Source organism: Schistocerca cancellata, chromosome 1 (assembly GCF_023864275.1).
Source record: "Schistocerca cancellata isolate TAMUIC-IGC-003103 chromosome 1, iqSchCanc2.1, whole genome shotgun sequence".
Classification (NCBI taxonomy): domain Eukaryota; kingdom Metazoa; phylum Arthropoda; class Insecta; order Orthoptera; family Acrididae; genus Schistocerca; species Schistocerca cancellata.
In genome coordinates this window covers 1,086,764,862-1,086,786,715 of record NC_064626.1, presented here as the reverse complement: position 1 = coordinate 1,086,786,715, position 21,854 = coordinate 1,086,764,862, and the positions used below count along the sequence as shown (strand labels likewise).

General features: G+C 39.4%; 1 protein-coding gene across 1 annotated transcript in view; it reads left to right on the top strand.

The window, feature by feature from the left end:
* Nucleotides 1-717: 717 nt before the first annotated feature.
* The window catches only part of LOC126163008 (GPN-loop GTPase 1), a 58,990-nt gene continuing 37,853 nt past the window's right edge, over nucleotides 718-21,854 (top strand). The window contains exon 1 of the mRNA XM_049919873.1: nucleotides 718-1,162. Coding sequence (XP_049775830.1) covers nucleotides 904-1,162 — 259 coding nt within the window. The 5' untranslated portion in view covers nucleotides 718-903. The remainder of the gene's footprint in view (nucleotides 1,163-21,854) is intronic.

Sequence of the window (21,854 nt, the reverse complement as noted above, 5' to 3'; positions counted from 1 at the left end):
CACTACTAACAAAACCTACCCTTGCATGACCTGTCGCAGGCAGCAAGAAATCTGCTGCTGCTCTTACTACCCGACCCAACTAACCCAGAGCTTTTTCCCCTTGGCTCTTGCCTTGGCACTTTCTTTCCTCTGCCCTTCAAACCACTACCCTTTGTTCGACTTTCGACCCAATCTATCTCCAGATGAGCGCGTATTAATGGTTAACCATAACCTTATAGTGGCCACTACAGCAACAACAAAGGAAGAGCGTTACTAAAATAGCTGTAATTAAAAAGGAAACGACGTACTCGTCTTCAACGTTATCGTCATGAGAAAGTCCATTTGATGTGTATGCTACGGGAAGTACTCCCTTTTTGCCGTAACTCTGCCAATGTCACGCAAAAATATGGGTAGAGTGTCACATTTCCGACAAAAATTCAAACTATTTTCTACATTTCATAAGCATGGAATTAGATTCTTCCACTTGAGGTAATCGGCCGAAGAAACGGTAACAATACCATACATCCCACTCACTACCGTCATAAATCGTTTGGGTTTTCCTAGCATCTCGATCTCACAAATAATTTATCATAACGCCCGCTACCACAGTCACGTAATCGATTTAGAATCGCAAGTTCGATATCTATCGTTTGGAGCCCGCGGCTTCGGGAGGCAAACATTCTTGGAAATTACCGATCCCTATGTATCGATATTTCGATATATCGCTGTGTGCTCTCGCTATACTAGTTTGTTTTGGTTATGGAGTCGTGTTTATACGTGTTGGATGTAGTAGGATTATTTGTTGTGTAAACGAAGTCATACGAAGACTGAGGATGTGCGTTAGTTGTTGATATGGCGTAGTCACACGTTTCACTATATAAATACGTGTTTTTGTCTGAGTGCTTTCCTCAAATTATTTAAATTATGCAAGCTATGGACTCAGCAGAAAGTTCGCAGCAGTGCTCATCTGCCGAAATCGACATGAAAGGGACTACGGAAGAAAATGCCGCAAAGAACATACAGCGGAAAACCCCAGTTTGCTTGATTATCCTAGGAATGGCAGGATCAGGAAAATCAACTCTTGTGCAGAGGCTTACTTTGCATTTACATGCAAAGAAGAAGCCTCCCTATGTGATCAATCTCGATCCAGCATGTCATGAGGTTTCCTATCCAGCAAATATTGGTAAGTTCATCTCTTTATTAGTGTAACGTTGAAATGATTTGTAGTGAAATAAAACAATGCATAATTTTTTCTTCAATACGTTTACAAAGAAAAAAAGCATTTTGTGCAATACAGTGTAGTACCAGTTAAAGTGTATAGTTTGAAGAAATATTGATTTTTTTTCCTTCAACATGCGTGAACATTCTGTGTACTAATAGGTTCTAACAGAATAAATAAATTTAAAGGGTAACGTATATCGACATTAGTGGTAGGCCTGCTTAAGCAAATTAAGTTCCACGGAAACAATTTCTACTAGTCCAGAGTAATTGAACGATATTTTGCTTACCTATACATCACAGGGTCAAACATGGTGGAAATCCATAACTCCCTTTGCACCGTAAGTGTTTAATACTGTAAAAAGAAAAAAAAATGAGATTAGTGAATTTTTCATGACACATTGTCTCCATTGTTTACTTGTAGATTAAATGGTAGGCTACAGCACCTTCAGCATAAGTGTGTGATTTTTCTACACCTTAAGGAGATACAACTTTTTATTGCTTGGGTCGTTAGCAATCCACACAGTTTTTTTGCAGATACAACCTGTAAGCAAAGATAGGCTAAATGAAATTTTTTAGTCGCGGGGATGAAGTCTCTTGAAAACAGTGTAAAAGTGCACTGAAACTTGTAGTCAATAACCCACTATGGGAACTATTACAAATTATTAAATTAAAGTACTAGCCTAATCAGTTTTGATCTCAAGGATTTATTAAAAATTAATACTCACGTGTCAAAATCGTAACTGGTTTCGATTTTATCAAAAATCATCTTGAGAACAGTTACCAATGGTGTCCTCCAGCACATAGTAATGCTCAAGCTGTTGTCTCTGTTCACCATCTGATGAGACTGGTCTGTAGTTGATTTTTGATAAAATAGAAACCAGTTACCATTTTGATGTGTTATTAATTTGTAATAAGTCTTTGCATTCAAGACTGATAAGCATCGTAATTATCTATCACATCACTATTCTTTTCCAGCAATGTTTTCAAATGTTACTGTTATAACTTATTTCAACAATCCCCCTCCCCCTTACATTCTGTACATTTTTTGTGTGTTTTGACTTTTTGGACATTAATTCAGAGAAATCCTAGTGCCTCAAGCCATTTTTCAATGTTGTATTTAGTTTCATTCTTCACTGTGTAGATTTGTTATGTTAGAATGCCTGACGAAGCAGTTTCGGGTTAACTGCAGCCACTAGCTACAACTCTACAATTGAAAATTAATACTTATTCAGACAAACGTTAATTGTACCTCCTAGTGTAGGATAACGTGACAAGGATGTGAGGGATATTTGAACTAGAAGAGACAGGAAATTTTTAGTGCCCTAATTAATTAGAAAATGAAAACCAGTATGAATTTGTAAAACAATTCTGGACTTGAGTAATACATATATTACTACTGCTGTATATGTTGGAAACAGCCCATTCAAAACCAAACACTTTGTACCTTACTGGGCATTACAGAAGCATCTGATTCCACCCATCTCCTTTGACCCATGATATCATCAGTGTGGCAGAAATGGCTACTTACAGCATACACAAAGTGATGACAATGATGTCACTACATACACATGCCAACAAATACAAACACAAATAAGAATGGCGCAATAATGTCTCACTTCAAAAATAAAATGAAACTAATGGAACAACCATGGAAAATTGGAGGTTTAGGGTGGGGACAAGCTAAATAAACAACAAAAGAACACCACTCCACCCAAAACAAAAAATATAAAAAAAATTAATTTATAGCAGTCTGCTACACCAACAAAACCACAGGAATCTGACGCTTCTCTTGACCTATATAGGTCAGGTGCAGCTGCTGATACCAAAAATCAAGACCTACAAGCCCAAAAAGTGGAATCGGAGATTTCCCTTGATCTATATAGCACAACCGCAGCTATCGATACCAAAAAACCAACACCTACAACTCCAAAAAAAGCCCCAACAACTTAAAAGCCCAAATACCTCAAATTCACTACACCAATTAAAACCCAAGTGACCAATTGTAAATATATGACATCATAAGTACTATCACACACACACACACACACACACGTGCCGACAACGCCACATGTACATATCCTGGACTTGAGCCTCCTGCACTCTCGTGAACCTCATGTTGTTGCCACAAACATGACACCTAATAACATATTCAGCAATAAGAACGAACATCTGCAGAAAGTGTGTGACAGTCATCATATCATCACCCATCTCAGAACATAATGGTATACTCATGAACTTCACTGCCATATCCATACCTAACAAAAAAAGCAGTTGGCATAGTCCATATCAATTCAGGCTGGCTAGGAAAAAATCTTAACTTCATAGTGTCGGATCTTACTGAATTTAGCGTACGTTAAAATGAAGGACTAAGTAAGGAAGACAAATTTTTTTGTATTCTCCAAAAAAAATTCTGCTCCGAGATACAGCCCTCCAAAGATGACATTGCACATACCATTTTGAAGATGCGAATTTTGGGAAAAAATTTAAAATGCTGTATCTCTGGAACAGTTCTAGGTTTGCTGTTTTTTATTTGAAAGATAATTGCTTTATGGTCACAAAGAAATCCTGCATTTGGACTTATCTGTCAAAGTTCTTTTACTATAGCATTGTGAACTTTTTTTGTGATTTAGGGAAAAAAAATTTTTTTTTTCAAAAATGACATTCCATAAAATTTTGATTTTTTTCTGTTGATTACTACCATATAGTTCTACATTCCCTGAAAAGGAAAGCTTCCACTTTTAGGTTTTATAAACTACTGAAATTTTTACCATACATAAAAACTTTTATTACCACATTATCACATAACATGCTCATAAAAATCCAAACCTAGCCTTATTTAAAATAATTTTAGTTTTGAAGGATGAGTAAGAGACTCATTTTTCAAGCATTTTAAATGGTTCCAAAATGTATGTGAAAGATCCAGTGACTTAAAGGTTTCAATTTATATAACTTCTGTGCCCTCTGTTTTGTACTGAAATTAGGCATTCAGTGAACTAAATATGTGTTCCACTGCTTCAGTATTGTCCTTTGATATAGAGTGATGCCTTGTTGTTGAACCAATAGCATCTGGAGCACAAACAATCTTCGAAACATTGTGAACAGGAAGTCAGTACTGATGGTGTTGTTGCTGTCCTTCAGCTGGAAACCAATATCCAGTAGCTGGTCCATGTGGTATCATAAAGTTCACCACAATTTCGTTTAACTCATAACTGGTGTCAGTGATCTCTGCAGTACACCAGTCACAGTCATACACACTCACCACAAACATCCCCCTTCTCAGATTGTTTATCTGAATATTATCCTGCTGTTCTGAGGTGTTGGCTGAACAAACTAAGTTTCTTCTTTCTTGCTCTTTAAAGTGCATGCAATATGAGTTCACCCATCACTTTGAGTCCAGAAATGTGTCTTCTGAATTCCTTTCACAGGAGTAGCTTGTTTGGACCATTCTTCTTTTTTCTGCTCACGGAATTCTTCAATTTCCTCTTTGGAGAAAAGAATGAGGGCTGTGGATGTGTAAGATTTCATGACTCTCGTAAAATCTTCAGCAGTCTGAATTGCAGCTGTATTTGATCTGGAAAGATTATGTTTTGCAGCATGGTGCTTCAGCAGGCCTCCTATACCATCACAAGGCCTCTTCCCGGGACCAGTAGCACTGTATACCCAGTCAGTTGGCACAAGCAACTTACTCAGTCCAAACAGCAGGTAACGGTTTTTAAAATGACTAGGAGCACCATCAGAAATAATGATGATCTTCTCTGCCCCTGTTTGCAGTTGAAGAATTTTGCACATTGCTAGCAAAGCATGTGCTGAGTCATGTCCTGTGTCATCACTTATAACTGCAACACTTGTGGTCTTGTTTTGAAAATATGTCACTCCTGTAAAAATTGAACCTGGTCATTACTCCAATGATACCCTTGTACTTCTTGTGGGGGAATTACAGACCAGTTCTCAGCAAAATCATAGTGAAGCACTAAACATAATTCCTCAGCCTTACACACCCTTTCACTTCTGCAATGTGTTGTTGCAATTTCTTCAGATGCTGGTGTGTGACTGCTTTCACTGACCATTTACCAAGTTCATCAATGAATCTTAATTGGTTTATTTCCCTCCCATGTCGCATATGTAATTTCTGAAGAGTTATCTGCTACGCCTTCCAGGCCAAGTTTCTGTAAAGACAGTCCTCCCTTTCCAGGGCATTCACCACATTCTTGAAACAAACAAGTCTCTTGCTTTACATCACAGACTACTAATGACTTCACACGCCCAACCAAGGTGTCATATGTCACATGTTTCAGTAAGTTCTTCAAAGTTACCACACGAAGTTCAAAATTTACATAGTACATACATAAACAGACATCTCTAGGAGGGGTGGAACTACCCATCTAGGTCGTACAGCATAAAATTTTGATCTTCCAATATGTGAAGTTGTATAGTTGCTCTTATAAATTGCAAAAAGTTTCTTTAGTACTGTGAGTTATGTACCTCTTCATATTCACAACTTTTTGACCTTCAGCTGTTACAACTATAGTGTCCTTTTTTGTTGGCACTCTGGCGAGAACAGCCCCATTTATTTTCCAGAGGAATTGACTCCACTATTTGAATTGAGCTGCATCTACAGATCTACAGGATGACTATAATAAGGATCTGTTCTTCCAAAGACTCCTTTTACAGACCTCACATTTGTTGATGTGTCTACCATGTACTGTGATACTGATGGAATGTGGTTCAAAATTGTTTTCTTTGAAAATGTCTCTGGGATAATAATTAAAACTTGCACCTTTTCACTGTAGGATGCACTATATTCAACAGCTGAACTGATATTTGTGAAAAATTCCTGGCAAGAGATGCAATAATGCTTTCATTCATTTTCTTCTGAAAATGGAATTTCTATTTTGAAGAGTGTGGTCAGTTTTGCTGTAGTGTATTCATCCTTAGCTTTAGTAATTTATCTGCACTTTCTTGACACATAGAGCTTATGACTCATCTTCACTGTCCACAGTTTCTTAACAGGACTAACGCCTACCTCTGTGGTTGACTGATTCGGGGTATTTAATTCTTCCTCTATTGATGCAAAATCTGCATCATCTGCACCATAGGAGGCTTCACCTTGTTCAGATACAATCACTGTTGTTATTCTGTCAAAACATTTAGAACACAAAAAGTCATCACTGGAAACATCTTCACTTTAAAACAGAGTCTTCAAATAAGAATACTTATTCCCAACCTGGACAAAGTCTGTTGTTTTGTTAGTCTTATCCAGGGTGTCCCATTTATCTTGACCACCCTAAATAACTGTTTTTCCAGATGCAAATTACAAAATGTTTCAAGCAACTGTTCTTTAGCCATCAGGGAACATCAATCAGCATGATTGCCTTTGTTGCAACTTTGTTTTTTACAAAGATGTGAACAGCAGTATGACTTTTTTTTTTAAATGGCACCCTGTAGTTTTTATTTGGTAATTCATTTCCTCTCCTAAAGACCTATTCAAAAATGTATCAAAGTGTACCATTCACTGAAACACAATGTTATTAATTACAAAACACAACATTGACATTGATGCTCCCAGCACATAGTGCTGGTACTCGGGGTAATGGAACACATCCACATGCTGACATTGACAGAGGACAAATGTAAACGTAAGTAGAATGCACACCTGTCATTCCGTCAACCATCGTCAGTTGGAGAGTTGTGTGAGTAGAATGTACACCAACAAAGAGAAGGTAGAAAAGCTACTCGTATATGGGGAATGTAAGGTGCAGAACAGTAATTACTATACTGTTTTCTTACATACGGGTACATTTAGTACAGTAGTTTAGTCCTTTTAAATACTGTTGTGTAGAGTGGGCATGCAGTAAAGGCTGTCCTTCATACAAACAGCATCGACATAACGTTTCTTTTATTGTTGTTGTTGAAGGTCGGCAAAATGCTATGCAGGTAGCGGAACTGTACAGAGAGCGATATCCTGACCCACTTCCCGACAGATATTTTTTCATCTTATTGCGACGCTTCAGGAAATGGGAATTTCAACCCACGACAATGCAATCATCATAGCACTCGCACAGACGAAGCTGCCAAAGTTATTGTACTCACTTCCGTTGCTATGAATCCACATGTGAGCACACGACAGCTTGAACATGAGATTGGCATTCCTAAAATCAGTGTACAACGTATTCTTACACATCACCGGTTCCATCCTTACCATATACACCTACATCAAGAATTGCATCGGAATGATTTCCAGAATCGTGTACAATTCTGTCAGTGGGCACAGCAGCAAATCCTCGCCAACCCAAACTTCTTCTCCAATATTCTATTTACTGATGAATGTTCCTTCTCAAACAAAGGACAGGTAAATACAAGGAACATGCATTATTGTTCCAGCGACAACTCACGATGACTTAGATAGGTGGAGCATCAGTGTCAATAGAGAGTTAACGTGTGGTGTGGGATGCTTGATACTACAATTGTTGGTCGTTATTTAATCAATGGTAGTCTAAATGGCACAGCGTATGCCAACTTCCTCAGACGAATTCTTCCACCTCTTTTGGATGAAGTGCTGCTAAGAACCAGATGCTTATGTGGTATCAACACGATGGGTGTCCAGCACATAATGCCTTGCGTGCACATCATGTTTTGAAACGTAGGTATCCTGCCAGATGGATTGGTCGAGGAGGAACAGTTACTTGGCCTGCTAGGTTTCCTGATTTAAATCCTCCAGATCTTATTCTTTGCAGATGCATTAAATATGTTGTCTGTCGCAATATTCCAACAACACCAGAGGACATGCAGGAACGTATTATGCTTGCTTGTAATTCTCTTCAGCAGACGACACTGGAAGCAGTAAATAATTCTTTCATTCAACGAGCTCACCAGTGTATCTTTGTCCATGGTCACCACGTTGAGCACCTTTGAATGTTCTACTCCTGGGCAATGGTACAGGAGAGTCAAAGTCAATTTTTTGTTATGTTTTTACTTGGTTTTCATATGTTTTCTGACAACTCTAGCAAGTGAACGAGTTTGTGATTCCGGGCTCAAAGTCAGTGTTGTGTTATGTAATTAATAACATTGTGTTTCAGTGAATAGTGCACTGTGATACATTTTTGAATAGGTCTTTAGGAGAGGAAATGAATTACTGAATAAAAAATACAGGGTGCCATTTAAAATGTCATACCGCAGTTCATATCTTTGCAAAAACAAAGCTATAACGAAGGCAATCATGCTGATTGATGTCCCCCTGACAGCTGAAGAAAATTTGCTTGAAACATTTTGTAATTTGCATCTGGACAAACAGTTATATAGGATGGTGAAGATAAATGGGACACCCTGTATATCACTCTTTTATGGATATTCAAATAGTGAGCACACTTCACTCTCCAGTGGCCCCAGTCAGAAGTCATTTCAAACAGTCCTTTCACAAAACTCGCTGCTACGTGTCAACTGACAAATTTCTCACGAAAACACAGAACTCACTGGATGGTCTCAGATTCTTATAAGCCTTTTCAGTAAACAAATTAGCACTGAACAAATACAATACAGAAACCTGCAATGAACAACCGTGACAAAGAAACTGACAAGAAACTACGACAAACTGTAAGAAATATCTGCAACAATGAAAGTGAAAAGAAATAACTGCAACAAAGACAATAAAAATAAACAATATAACAAAGAAATTAGTAAAAAACAACTTCAGTGAAAACATACATTACCCTTGAAAGTTAAAAAAATGATTTTTTTTAAAATAAAACTGTTTAACTTAAAAGTGGAATCTCTTCTTTACAGAGTACTACATGGTACTAATCTGCTAATCAACATAAAAATATCTAACTTTTCAGGATTGGTATTTTTCGAAAAAAAAACCTTTTTTCTGTAAATTATAAAAAAAATTCAAAAGGTGACAGGAAAAGAACTTTGACAGTTATGTCAAAATCGAGGATACCATTGTAATCATAAAGAAATTATCTTTCAAATAAAAATAACTCTAATAAAATATTTAGAACTGTTTTAAACAATTTTCTGAAATTCGCATCTTCAAAATGGTGTTCACAGTGTCATCTTGGGGCAGGAATTTTTTTAGAGAAAACAAAAAATACATGTTTCTTACTTACTCCTGAAATTTAACATATGCTAAATTCAATAACATCCGAGACTATGAATGTAACCCCCCTCCTGCCTGAAGCAATACGGATTATGCCAGATAAAAAAAATAGACTTCTTTCTGCACAAAAAACACCAAACTAATCAGATATAACAAAAATGTCAAACACATAAACAGAAAAAACCTTAATAACTCACTGAAAACTCTTCCACAACCCACATTACCGCACCAGCTACGTATCTCAAAACCATGTTAGCATGATGACCACCAAACCCAGTAACACACATTAAACTCAGCATGTTCACATCCACTGCCAAGGGGCACCATCAGATACAACACAACATCTACAGACACAACCAACTCAAAAACTTCATGCTGTAGTGATGTTGTCACACACCACAACACCATTACGTCACAGATCGAACCAGACGGGTGGAATTGGACGCTTCCATTGACCTCCGTACTGTACTAGATAATGCAGTGTTTAGGACAGTGGGCTCTTGGTTTGATGAAATGATAGTCAAATCCTTTGTCCAATCTTCCAGACTGCACAACATAAGCCTCCAGAAACTGTTAACAGCCTTTGAACTCCACACCTCGACTAAGGTCAGAAGGAGCAGCTTATATACTCCTTGCAGGAATATTTGAATGATGAATATTTGACTATCCTTCTGTTCATGGACATTATGGTTTAATAATATATTGCTTGCATAATTATTGTCTTTCAGATAGGCAAAAACTAATAGTCATTTCATTTGGAGGCATCAGACATTTGGGTTCGTGGGAAAAACTTGGCCTGATAAGAATTCATAGAGTGATCTATAGTCACAATTAAGAGATTGTGTAGGCTGCTGTTTAGCATAACTGTCACTCTTGCACACAGGTATTTGCACAAAAGACCAACATCAGCATGGTATTGTTATGTGGCAACTCCCCCCTCATACCACCTGTGACTACACCAGGAGATGCACAACATTTCAGTGCACCGGCAATTTTTAGTCAGTTTTTCTTAGAAAATGACACTGTCTTCTAAAATGTGTCTTATTTTCAAATGAATCATGGTTCCGTAACAACAGACTTATTAGTTGCCACAATAGTAGTTATTACATTGGGTATAAGTCCTATTGAGTGTGATGAACAGATTTTCAAAAAAAGAGGGGTGTGGAATTATGGAGAATCATCCAATTTATGCTGATTTCTTTTACTGTCATCTAATTGAAACATGCAGTTTCTCCAAGAAGATCTCTCTGTTGTTGGAACATAATGCAACTCTTGGATTGATGCAGGGTGTGGTTTAATTGGGGCCTTCAGTACTGTGTATCACCCTTGGCTAATTACATCATCAAAGTAGCAGACATAAACGACTCATCAGAAAGTACAGCATCTGTCATTACTCATCCACTTTACTGTGAGTTGCATGTCAATGATAGATATAGGCATCTTGTACCAGGTGGATGGGGACTAGGGAGGACTCAGGGTATTGTGCCAATCTCTCTAACCAACAAGTTTGAGGTGCTCTCTCTCAGCAAAACTGAGCCAGTGGGATTCAGTTCGCCTGTTTTGGGGAAACCTATTTCATCCAGTGTCAAGAGGAGGGAAACAAAAAAGGGTAAGGCCTATTAATCATCAGCAGTGCAAAAGTACAGCGAATGGTGGTACCTCTTAGAGAAATGGCAGCAAGGGACATGAAAGGACATCAGGTGCACTCAGAGCGTATGCCTTCAGGCATCATTCAACATGTTGAAGAGGCTATTCCAGCAGCCATTGACGGGACAGGGTGCAACAAAATGCAGATTGTGGCACACTTTGGAACAAGTGATGCTTGTCATTTCGGCTCCAAGGTCGTGCTTGGGTCATTCCGGCAACTGACAGAGGAGGTTGAGAAGACCAGCCTTGTGCATGGAGTTTCAACAATGCTCACAATTTGCTGCATTGTCCTCAGAACTGATCGTTGCCCTTGGTTCTGAGTCAAGTGCAAGGACTGAACCAGAGACTTCTAAGGTTCTGTGACAAGCTAGGCTGTGACTTCCTGGACATGCACATAGGGTTGAGAACTGTAGGTTCCCTCTAAATGGGTGAGGTGTGCTCTACACACCTCAGGTAGCTGACTTTGTTTAGGTTGCACACAAAGATCTTTTTAGACTAGGTGACACCCCATCCAATGTGTGAGATTGAAAGAAATGCCTCCCAGGTGAGAGTATAAAAATCCTAATGGTAAACTGTCGATGTATTTGCAACAAAGTGCCAAAGTTTAAAGAGCTCATGAAAAGCAGTGAAGCTCAAATTATACTAGGTAAAAAAAATCTGGTTGAAACCTGAAATTGATAGCAGTGAGATTTTTGGGAAAAATTTAAGTGTCTATCGAAAGGACAGGTGAATGGGAAATGGCAGTGGTGTATTTCCCGCAGTTGACAAGAAACTCAAATCCACCAAGATAGAAATTGTAGCTGCATGTTAGATGGTAGAAATTGAAGCTGCATGTGAGATTGTTTGACATGACTCAGTATCAGGGATGGACATAAAATGCTAACTGGATCCTTCTGTCGCCCACCAGACTTGTCTCCTGATGTTACCGAAAACTTTAGAGAAAATCTGAAGTAGTACGTAACTTCTCCAGTCATACTGTAATCGTCAGTGGTAGACTTTTATCATCCAACAATTAATTGGGAAAATTACAGTTTTGTTAGTGGTGGACGTGATAAGGTATTATCTGAAACTTTACAAAATGCGTTCTCTGAAAACTACCGAGCACAGTTAGTTAGGAATCCCACTCACGATGGACATGTATTGGATCAAATAGCAACAAATAGACCTGACTCTTTGAGAATGTCCATGTTGAAACTTTCATCAGTGATCCTGACATGGTTATGGCAATAATGATTACCAAAGTACAAAGGACAACTAAACAAAGCAGAAAGATATATGTTTTCAGTAAACTAGATAAAAAAAATCAGTAGTGTCATGTCACAGTGAGGAACTTGAAACTTTCAGCACAGGACAGGAGCACATAGAGGAACTCTGGCTCAAGTTTAAAATAATTATTGACCTCGCACTGGATAGATATGTGCCCAGTAGAAAAGTCCATAATGGGTGGGAACCTCCATTGTATACAGTCACAGTAAACAAACTTCTTAAGGAACAGAGAGTGTTGCAAAATAAGTGTAAAACAAATCGTAGGGCTATAGATAGAGACAAGCTGAATGAAATGCATTTACCTGCCAAGAGAGCAATGTGTGATGTGTTCAGTGACTACCGTAGCAGGATACTGTCAAATGATCTTTCACAGAAACCAAAAAAATTCTGGTCATATGTAAAGGCTGTTAGTGGCACTGAAGTTAGTGTCCAGTCCCTAGTGAATGAGACTGGAGCTGAAATTGAGGGTGTTGTTGTTGTGGCTTTCAGTCCAGAGACTGGTTTGATGCGGCCCTCCATGCTTCTCTATCCTGCGCAAGTTGCTTCTTCTCCAAGTAACTATTGCAACTTACATCCTTCTGAATCTGCTTAGTGTATTCATCTCATGGTCTCGCTGTATGATTTTTACCCTCCACACTGCCCTCCAGTACTAAATTTGTGATCCCTTGATGCCTCAGAACATGTCCTACCAACCGATCCCTTCTTCTAGTCAAGTTATGCCACAAATTCCTCTTCTGCCCAATTCTATTCAGTACCTCCTCATTAGTTACTCGATCTACCCATCTAATCTTCAGAATTATTCTGTAGCACCTTAGAGATTCGAGCGCTCACGGAGGCTTTCCAGCAGTTGTTCTTCCCACGAACCATACGCGAGTGGAACAGGAAAGGGAGGTAATGACAGTGGCACATAAAGTGCCCTCCGCCACACACCGTTGGGTGGCTTGCGGAGTATAAATGTAGATGTAAATGTAGATTCCAAAAGCTTCTATTCTCTTCTTGTCTGAACTAGTTATCGTCCATGTTTCACTTCCATACATGGCTACACTCCATACAAATACTTCCAGAAAAGATTTTCTGATACTTAAATCTGTACTTGATGCTAACAAATTTCTCTTTTTCAAAAAGGCTTTCCTTGCCATTGCCAGTCTACATTTTATATCCTCTCTACTTCGACCATCATCAGTTATTTTGCTCCCCAAATAGCAGAACTCATCTATTACTTTAAGTGTCTCATTTCCTAATCTAATTCCCTCAGCATCACCTGATTTAATTTGACTACATTCCATCATCCTCATTTTGCTTTTGTTGATGTTCATCTTATATCCTCCTTTCAAGACACTGTTCAACTGCTCTTCCAGGTCCTTTGCTGTCTCTGACAGAAGTACAGTGCCATCGGCAAACCTCAAGGTTTTTATTTCTCCTCCATGGATTTTAATTCCTACTCCAATTTTTTCTTTCGTTATCTTTACTGCTTGCTCAGTATACATACTGAATAACATTGGGTAATGGCTACAACCCTGTCTCACTCCCTTCCCAACCACTGCTTTCCTTTCATGCCCCTCGACTCTTTATAACTGCCATCTGGTTTCTGTACAAATTGTAAATAGCCTTTCGCTCCCTGTATTTGATCCCTGCCACCTTCAGAATTTGAAAGAGAGTATTCCAACCAACATTGTCGATAGCCTTCTTTGAGTCTTCAGATGCTAGAAACATAGGTTTGTCTTTCCTTAATCTAAGATAAGTTGTAGGGTCAGTATTGCCTCACATGTTCCAACATTTCTACAGAATCCAAACTGATCTTCACTGAGTTCGGCTTCTACCAGTTTTTCTTTTCATCTGTAAAGAGTTCATGTTAGTATTTTGCAGCACTGACATATTAAACTTATAGTTCAGTAATTTTCACATCTGTGAACACCTGCTTTCTTTGGGATTGTAATGATTATATTCTTCTTGAAGGCTGCGGGTATTTCACCTGTCTCATACATCTTGCTCACCAGGTGGTGGAGTTTTGTCAGGGCTGGCTTTCCCAAGACTATCAGTAGCTCTGATGGAATGTTGTCTACTCCCGGGGCCTTGTTTCGACTTAGGTCTTTCAGTGCTCTGTCAAATGCTTCACACAGTATCATATCTCCCATTTCATCTTCATCTACATCCTCTTCCATTTCCATAATATTTTCCTCAAGTACATCACCCAGTTATATAGACACTCTATATACTACTAACAACTTTCTGCTTTCCCTCCTTTGCTTAGAACTGGGTTTCCATCTGAGCTCTTGATATTCTTACAAGTGGTTCTCTTTTCTCCAAAGGTCTCTTTAATTTTTCCGTAGGCAGTATCTATCATAGCCCCACTGATATGTACCTCTACATCCTTACATTTTCCCCCTAGCCATCCCTGCTTAGCCATTTTGCTCTTCCTGTCGATCTCATTTTTGAGATGATAATATTCTTCTCGGGTATGCAGCCGGATCATAACGTCTTCATGACACAATATTTCCCCAGTCCCACTGGCTGCCGTCTTCAGGTGAGAGTGCTGGTGAACGATCTCGCCGGAGCTGACTTCCCAGCGCAAGCAGCGGCCCCTATATAGGCCGCAGAAGACCCACAATGCGTGCGCGAGAAGGTACCATAACTGCCCTCTAGCGCAGTAAACATACCGCACCGCCAGTGGTGGAAACAGGCGAAATCGAGATATCGCTGTCAAAAATTAAAAAAAATTTAAAAACAGTCTTCCAAGTTTCAACGGCTTTGTTCTCAACCCATGATATCTGATGACGACACTCGTCGACGGACAGTGATTAACCTCACGAGTAAAGAACTGGACGACGCTATGCTGTCAGTGTTGGAGAAAGGCCTGAATTTTGCCCCTACACTAAGGAATTTGCCTATCACCAAATTCATCTGTGCAGTCAAACAAGCAGTGTCCAACTTTTCGGAGGACCAAGCTGAAGAGATTAGGCAAGAGGTCTCACATACCTTGCGGCGGGTGCCGCCTCCACGGAGTAACATCTCCTCTCTCGAAAGGGCAGCCATCCGGTCCATTAGAGAAGACGAGGATCTGATAGTTCTACCAGCGGACAAAGGCAACGCAACGGTTCTTCTGTCATGTGATGACTATCTGGGAAAGATGGATCTCTTACTTAAGGACTCAGCATACAGAACATTGCAGGACGACCCATCTGAACGGATAAAACGGAAGACGCTTTCACTGCTGAAGAAGAGTTCTTTACCTGACGACATTCTCAAAAAACTTCGTCCTGGTGCTGCCGTGCCACCGAGACTATACGGTCTACCCAAGATGCATAAGAAAGGGGTCCCGCTTTGTCCGATCGTGAGTAATTTGGGTACTCCTACCTACAATCTAGCCAAATATTTAGCATCTGTTCTTGGCCCTCACGTCGGTAAATGCGAACATCACATTCCCAATTCTATGGTGTTTATTCAGAGATTGAAGTCCTTGTCTCTTAGTCCCTGCGATTTGCTTGTGATCTTTGATGTCGTGTCACTTTTTACCCGGGTTTCTCTGGAAGAATCCTTGCAATTAATTGGTGAGAAACTGGATGAGGAAACAACCAGGATTTGTCGCCATGTGCTGACGTCGACGTACTTTTTATTCAATGACAAATATTTTGAACAGACTGACAGAGTGGCTATGGGGAGCCCATTGTCCCCAATAGTCGCCAACCTTTTTATGGAAGATTTGGAGGACACGGCGCTGAAGACGGCGTCCTTAAAACCAACCCGTTTCTGGAGGTACATTGACGATACGTTTATGGTGTGGCCTCATGGGAGAGAAGCTCTTGACCACCTCCTAGATCATTTTAATTCCCTGCAGCCTAGCATCAAGTTTACCATGGAGGTGGAAAGTGATGGAAAGCTTCCGTTTCTGGATGTTCTGGTGTACAGAAAGGATGATGGGACACTGGGACACAGTGTTTATCGAAAGCCTACACACACGGACCGTTACCTGCATGCTTCTAGCTGTCATCCATCGTTCCAGCGTCCGGGGGTCCTGCGGACGTTGGCGAGAAGAGCTTGTGCCATTTCAGATGGAGAAAGCTTGACACAAGAATTGGACCATCTTAAGGTTGTGTTCAAGCAGAATGGCTATACAGATAAACAGATCCGTCATGCTTTCCAGTTTGGACCATCGCCTGAACCTCAGAAGATACCTGCAAATCGGTGGCCTTTCTGCCTTTTGCTGGGAGCATTTCCTCGAAGATAGGAAGAATTCTGAAAAGATATCATATCAAAAGTATTTTTCGTCTGCCAGCCAAGATTAGAGCGCTTCTTGGCTCTGTTAAGGATGACTTGGGTTTGAGGAAGCCCGGTGTGTACAAGATTCCCTGCCACTGTGGGAAGGCTATATTGGTCAGACAATCCGGACCATTCAGGACCAATGTGTTGAGCATCAGCGGCACACACGGCTGCTTCAACCTGAGAAATCTGCAGTGGCGGAGTACTGTCTCACCAAGGGACACAGAATGCTATATGACGCGACACAAATGGTTGCCACTGCATCTCGCTATTGGGACTGTGTTTTAAAAGAATCCATAGACATTCGTTTATCTGAGAATCTTATTAATAGAGACAAGGGTTATCTTTTAAGTAAGACTTGGGACCCGGTGTTATCTGACATTAAAAAACAACGGTCTGTGTTTCGATCGTCGGAATAAAAATTTTTTAATTTTTGACAGCGATATCTCGATTTCACCTGTTTCCACCACTGGCGGTGCGGTATGTTTACTGCGCTAGAGGGCAGTTACGGCACCTTCTCGCCCACGCGTTGTGGGTCTTCTGCAGCCTATATAGGGGCCGCTGCTTGCGCTGGGAAGTCAGTTCCGGTGAGATCGTGCACCAGCACTCTCACCGAAAGATGGCGGCCAGTTGGACCGCGGAAATATTGTGTCATGAAGACGTTATGATCCGGCTGCATACCCGAGAAGAATATTATCAATTATTACGCCGGGAAATCCTTTGTAGTCTCATTTTTGAGATGTTTGTATTCCTTTCTGGCTACTTCATTTACTGCATTTTTATATTTTCTCCTTTCATCAATTAAATTCAATATCTCTTCTGTTACCCAAGGATTCCTACTAGCCCTCATCTTTTTACCTGCTTGATCCTCTGCTGCCATCAATATTTCATCTCTCAAAGTTACCCATTCTTCTTCTACTGTATTTCTTTCCCCTGTTCCTGTCAGTCGTTCCCTAATACTCTCTTTGAAACTCTCTACAACCTCTGGTTCTTTCAGTTTATCCAGATCCCATCTCCTTAAATTCCCATCTTTTTGCAGTTTCTTCAGTTTTAATCTACAGTTCATAACCAAAAGATTGTGGTCAGAGTCCACAGCTGCCCCTGCAAATATCTTACAATTTAAAATCTGGTTCCTAAATCTCTGGCTTACCGTTATATAATCCATCTGAAATCTTCTAGTGTCTCCAGGCCTCTTCGATGTATACAACCTTCTTTCATGATTTTTAAACCAAGTGTTAGCTACGATTAAGCTATTTTCTGTGCAAAATTCTACCAGGCAGCTTCCTCTTTCATTCATTATCCCCATTCCATATTCGCCTACAACTTTTCCTTCTCTTCCTTTTCCTACTATTAAATTCAAGTCCCCCATGACTATTAAATTTTAGTCTACCTTCACTATCTGAATAATTTCTTTTCTCTCATCATACATTTCTTCAATCTCTTTGTTGTGTACAGAGCTACTTAGCATATAAACTTGTACTACTGTGGTAGGCGTGGGCGTCGTGTCTATCTTGGCTACAATAATGCGTTCACTAAGCTGTTTGTAGTACCTTACCCATGCTCCATTCTTTTATTCATTACTAAACCTACTCCTGCATTACCCCTATTTGCGTTTGTCTTGGTCCTCCTGCAACCAAACTTCACTAATTTCCTCTATATCTAACTTTAATCTATCCATTCCTCTTTTTAAATTTTCTAACCTACCTGCCCGATTAAGGGATCTGACATTCCACACTCTGATCCGTAGAATGCCAGTTTTGTTTCTCCTGATAACGATGTCCTCCTGAATTGTCCCTGCCTGGAGATTCGAATGGGGGACTATTTTACCTCAGGAATATTTTACCCAAGAGGACGCCATTATCAACTAGCCACACAGTAAAGATATATGCCCTCGGGAAAAATTACAGTTGTAGTTTCCCCTTTCTTTGAGCCATTCGGAGTACCAGCAAAGCAAGGCTGGTGGTTAATGTTACAAGGCCAGATCAGTCACTTAGACTGTTACCCCTGCAATTACTGAAAATGCTGCTGCCCCTCCTCAGGGACCACATGTTTGTCTGGCCTCTCAACAGATATCCCTCCATTGTGGTTGCACCTATGGTACGGCTATCTGTATCGCAGAGGCACGCAAGCCTCCCCACTAGCGGCTAGGTCCATGGTTCATTGGGGTGGGGGGATTTAGGGTATAAAAGTAAAAGCTGAAATTCTTAACTCCATTTTCAAATGTTCCTTTATAAAAGAAAACTCATGAGAATTGCCTCAATTTAATCCTCGTACCACTGGAAAGATGAGTGAAATAAGTATAAGTGCCAATGGTTTTGAGAAACAGCTGAAATCATTGAAATTGAACAAAGCTCCAGGGCCTGATGGAATCCCTGTCAGATTCTTTACTGAATTTGTGGTTGAGTTAGCCCCTCTTCTAACTATAATCTATTGTAGATCCCATGAACAAAAAGTAGCACCCAATTCTTTTAAAAAAGCATAGGTCGCACCCACCTACAGGAAGGATAGTTTAAGTGATCCACAAAGCTACTGTCCAACGTCCTTGACGTCATTTTGCTGTAGAATCTTTGAACATATTCTGAACTCAAATGTAATGAGGTATATTGAACACAATGACCTCCTCAGTGCCAACCAGCATGGATTCCAAAAACACTGATCATGTGAGACCCAACTTGCACTTTTCTCACATGACATGCTGAAAGCTTTGGATGAAGGCAGTCAGGTAAATGGAGTATTTCGTGATTTCTGAAAAGCATTTGACTCAGTATATCATCTACACAAACAGTCAAAAATTTGATCACTTGGTGTATAAAGTGAAATTTGTAACGGGATTGATGACATTTTGGTAGGGAGGACAGAACATGTTATCTTGGATGGAGATTCATCATCAGATGTAGAAATAACTTCAGGTGTACCCTTGGGAAGTGTGTTGGTATTCCTGCTGTTCATATTGTACATTAATGACCTTGCAGACAATATTAATAGCAACATCAGTGTTTTTGCAGATGATGCAGTTTCTGTAATGAAGTACTACCTGAAAGAACCTGCATCAATATTCAGTCAGATCTTGATAAGATTTCAAAGTGGCACAGAGATTTGGAACTTACGTTAAATGTTCAGAAATGTAAAACTCTGCACTTCACAAAATAAAACAAAAAACACAGTATCCTATTACTATAACATCAGTGAGTCACTGTTGGAATCAGTCAGCTCATCCAGATACCTGAGTGCAACACTCTGTAGGTATATGAAAGGGAATGATCACATAGGCTCAGCCACAGGTAAAGCAGGTGGTCGACTTTGGTTTATTGGCAGAATACTAGAGAAGTACAATCAGTCTACAAAAGAGGCTTCGTACAAATCACTCGTGCAACCAGTTCTAGAATATTGCTCAAGTGTGTGGGACCAGTACCAAATAGAACTAACAGGGGATATTGAAAGTATATAGAGAAGGGCAGCACGAATGGTCACAGGTTTGTTTAATCCACGGGAGCGTGTTACAGAGGTAATGAAGGGACTGAAGTGGAAGACTCTTGAAGATAGGTGTAAACTATCCTGACAAAGTCTGTTAACAAAGTTTCAAGAATTGGCGTTAAATGGTGACTAGGAATACACTACAATCCCCTATTTTTCACTCACATAGAAATAGTGAGAATAAGGTTAAAATAATTATGGCACACACAGAGACATTCAAAGAATTATTCTTCCCACACTTCATACGTCAATGGAATAGGAAGAAAGCTTAATAATTGGTACAATGGGATGTACCCTCTACCATGCACTTCATAATGGTTTGCAGAGTATAGATGTAGATGTGGAAATCTAATTTGTGTAACGTACTTACCAAAGCAAGCATTACAGATCACATTTGTTAGCTTCACCTGCTCATAAGAAACTGTCACCTTTTAACCTAATGTTGACATCAGACTACCCTAAAGATCAGTTTGTCACCACAGCCTACATGCAAAATAATAATAATAATAATATATAAGCAAAAATATTATTGTCAGTGTTTCATTCTCTTTTTGTTTGTGCACATATGACATCACACACAGAACCATCATGTTGTGGATAAAGTGAAGTATGGTATCTGTGTCTTTCATCTGTTGGTTTATAATAATCTAAGATAGCCACATTTGTTGAAAAGAATGCAAAATTTCATAGTATGGACATAATCACTGTATATCACATTTCTACCCAATTTTGTTTCACTGTAACCAGTGGTGATGCCAGATTCCAGCCTTATGTCTTGGCCAATGGCCAGAATGATTCATTGAGTATGGGACTATGACTCCCTCTAAAATAGCCACAGAAAATGAAAGATAAATAAAAATAAATAAAACAAAATGTAACAGTGGAATGTCAATTTCCAAAACAAATGTAAAAGGTAGTGAACAAGTATTCTGTAAGCAAATGACATTCCATTTTGCTGCCAGAAGTGTTTCCACAAAAAGAACAGCATTGAGATAAAGAAAACAAGAAAAACAAATTAATGTACAAGCCAAACATGATTGTAACCAAGTTGTTTAATAAAAATGAAAAGAACCATATTACGGTAAATGTCACATTGCAACATCAGTAAACCATATATGGTTGCAGTGATGCCAAATAGCAAGTGTCTTAGTCAGTGAACTTGACATTGTTGCTGGATACAGGTTTGACAGATCTCTGGTTTCCAAGTGACTGGGAACTGCCACCCGCCATCTGTAGGTGTGAGCTCAGTGCGTGCTTGAGCAACCACTGTGCAGTGCTAAAATGTTGGCTCTCCCAGTGAATGGGGCTATTGTCTTCAGTGCGCAGGTCATGAGAATGGTACAAAACTCAAAGAAAAAGGGAAAAAAGCTTAGAGAGAGTCTGAAAAATTGGATCTCCAACATCTGTAACTTTACTCACTGTCAGTGTTCAGAATTAAAATGAAAAAAATTCATGTAACTGCTTTTAGCTGCTGATAAAATAGTTTGTTTATACAACCAGTTTTGAGTCATCTGACTATCATCAGGTTCATAAAAGCATTCACAGCATCATGTTACATGAAATATAAAATCATCAAGTGACAAAGCCATGAACAATACACTGTCATATCTTAGTACAAACTACATCCAATGTGTAAAAACTGTGCTATGAAATGTACACATTCATGTTAAATAGATTGACAATGTAACTTATATTACAGTGTGATGGCACTGTATTGTTATTACTTGATGATAACAATTTTATGTTTCACCTAACATGATGCTGTGAATACTTTTAAGAACCTGATGATGAGCAGATGATTGAAACTGGTCATATAAATAAAGTATTATATCAACAGCTTTTATAAAGAGCTATGGGGCACCATCTGCTCAAAATTAAAATGTAAAATTTTCCTGCTCATTCTTTCTGTTTAGTG